This window comes from Macrobrachium rosenbergii, chromosome 15 (genome assembly GCF_040412425.1).
Source record: "Macrobrachium rosenbergii isolate ZJJX-2024 chromosome 15, ASM4041242v1, whole genome shotgun sequence".
Classification (NCBI taxonomy): domain Eukaryota; kingdom Metazoa; phylum Arthropoda; class Malacostraca; order Decapoda; family Palaemonidae; genus Macrobrachium; species Macrobrachium rosenbergii.
Window position 1 is genome coordinate 3,601,961 of NC_089755.1, and position 1,814 is coordinate 3,603,774.

General features: G+C 39.1%; 1 protein-coding gene across 1 annotated transcript; it reads left to right on the forward strand.

Annotated features, from left to right (window-relative positions):
* Positions 1-861: 861 nt before the first annotated feature.
* On the forward strand, positions 862-1,602 carry LOC136846852 (uncharacterized). The gene has a single exon (XM_067118121.1). It carries the CDS (start codon positions 862-864, stop codon positions 1,600-1,602), a length of 741 nt encoding a protein of 246 aa, XP_066974222.1.
* The last annotated feature ends 212 nt before the right edge of the window (positions 1,603-1,814 follow it).

Here is a 1,814-nt window from a genome sequence, read left to right on the forward strand (position 1 = left end):
GACCTGTTTGTGTGCTTCCTCTGCCTTCATAGTAATGTTGGGTTTCGAGAAACCTCCGCCCGTTGAATATTCATTGGGATTTTCCTCCGATTCCCCCTGACTCCACTTCGTTGAAGGATGCCACCTCTGCGTTTTCTGTTCGCTCCTCTTTTTATTACACGACCGAAACTTAGCTGGTGTCAGAACTTTCATACTTACATCGTTCACAAATATGGACCATCGCTCAAGACAACACTCAGAACCTTGGAACGCAATACCATAAAACTTCGGAAGACAGATTGTGGTCTGGAATTTTTTCAGTTTTGTGTCCTTAACCAAGTAACGCCAAATTTTGTTAAATTTAGATTATACAAGAAATTCTTATATACCTCTCAATTCTATGCCGATTCCATTGTTACACTTCTCAATATGGAGATTTCTTGTAAACAAAATATTATTCATAAGTTGCTCACCACTAATCATACTCTCTTTCCAAGTGTTATTAACAAATTGTCTAACCTTGACCGTTCCATCCTCACTTATTTGTTTAATAAATGTATCAATTCCTTTGTTGTCCTTCCATGCCCAAGAGGTCCACAAGAGTAAACTACACAAAATGGGTGTTTCTGTTCCGAAACTTAGTCATGACAATAAAACAGTGTTAAATTATTCCAATGACTCCCTGTCGAAAGGAGAGGAATTCCTCCTCTCTCTTGGTTTGGATTTTGCTTTACCTTGTTACAGACCCTCGTTTGCACACTTCTTTGGCAGTCTGGAGTTCCTGTTGTCTACATTGATCAACCTTGACCTCAACCTTTGATGTTCCTACGTATTTGAAATTGTGTACGCCGCACTGGGCTCCATTTTTGAAAAAAGCAAGATATGAACATTCTCAAATCCCTTGCAAAAAACAAGGACATTACTATTACCCGTCCAGATAAAGGTAAAAGAGTCGTTATTCTAAATAAGGATGATTATATTACTAAAGTGGAGACAGTTTTAAATGATAATACCAAGTTCCAGAAGTTGGGAACTCCTGAATTTTCAACATTGTTTAAAATAGAAGACCGTATTAACCAATTTCTGAAAAGCCTAAAAGACCGAGGCATTATCAGTGAGAACACTTATCAGTCCCTCTACAGCCCAGGGTCATCTTACGGTTCAATGTACGGCTTACCAAAGGCCCACAAAGATACTGTTCCCATCCGTCCTATCTTAGCGTCTTATAATAACGCGAATTACAAACTGTCAAAATATCTAGTTCCCATATTTGCACCCCTGGTTGAAAATTCTTACAGCCTTAAGAATTCATACGAGTTCAAAAATACTATTCTTGCTCAGGACTCGGAACTCGTTATGGTAAGCTACGATGTCGAATCCTTATTTACGAATGTACCTGTACAACAGACCATTGATATTGTTTTACCTAAGCTTTTTCTTATGGATGAGTCCGGTTTTAATGGGTTCTGTAAGGGCGACTTCAAGAAACGTTTAGATCTAGCGGTGTGGAACACTGTTTTTGTGTTTAATGGTCGTTCTTACTCGCAAAGTGATGGTATGGCTGTGGGCTCTCCACTTCTTCGCCGGTATCTTCATGTGCTCGCTGGAAGAGCACATGCTTGATACTTGTCCCCTTAGTTACCATCCACTATTTAATAAGCGGTATGTGGACGACGCACTTGCACTTTTTAGAAGTCAGTTTGACGCCGAGAGGTTTTTAACTTCCATCAGTTTATTTCACCCTAATATTAAATTCACGATTGGACACGAGACTAACAACCAGTTAAATTTTTTAGATATTTTAATAACACGATCCTCTCAAGGCTTCGCTACTT

Coding starts and splice junctions, on each gene's coding strand:
- LOC136846852 (XM_067118121.1), top strand. CDS start 862: ATGAACATTCTCAAATCCCTTGCAAAAAACAAGGACATTACTATTACC.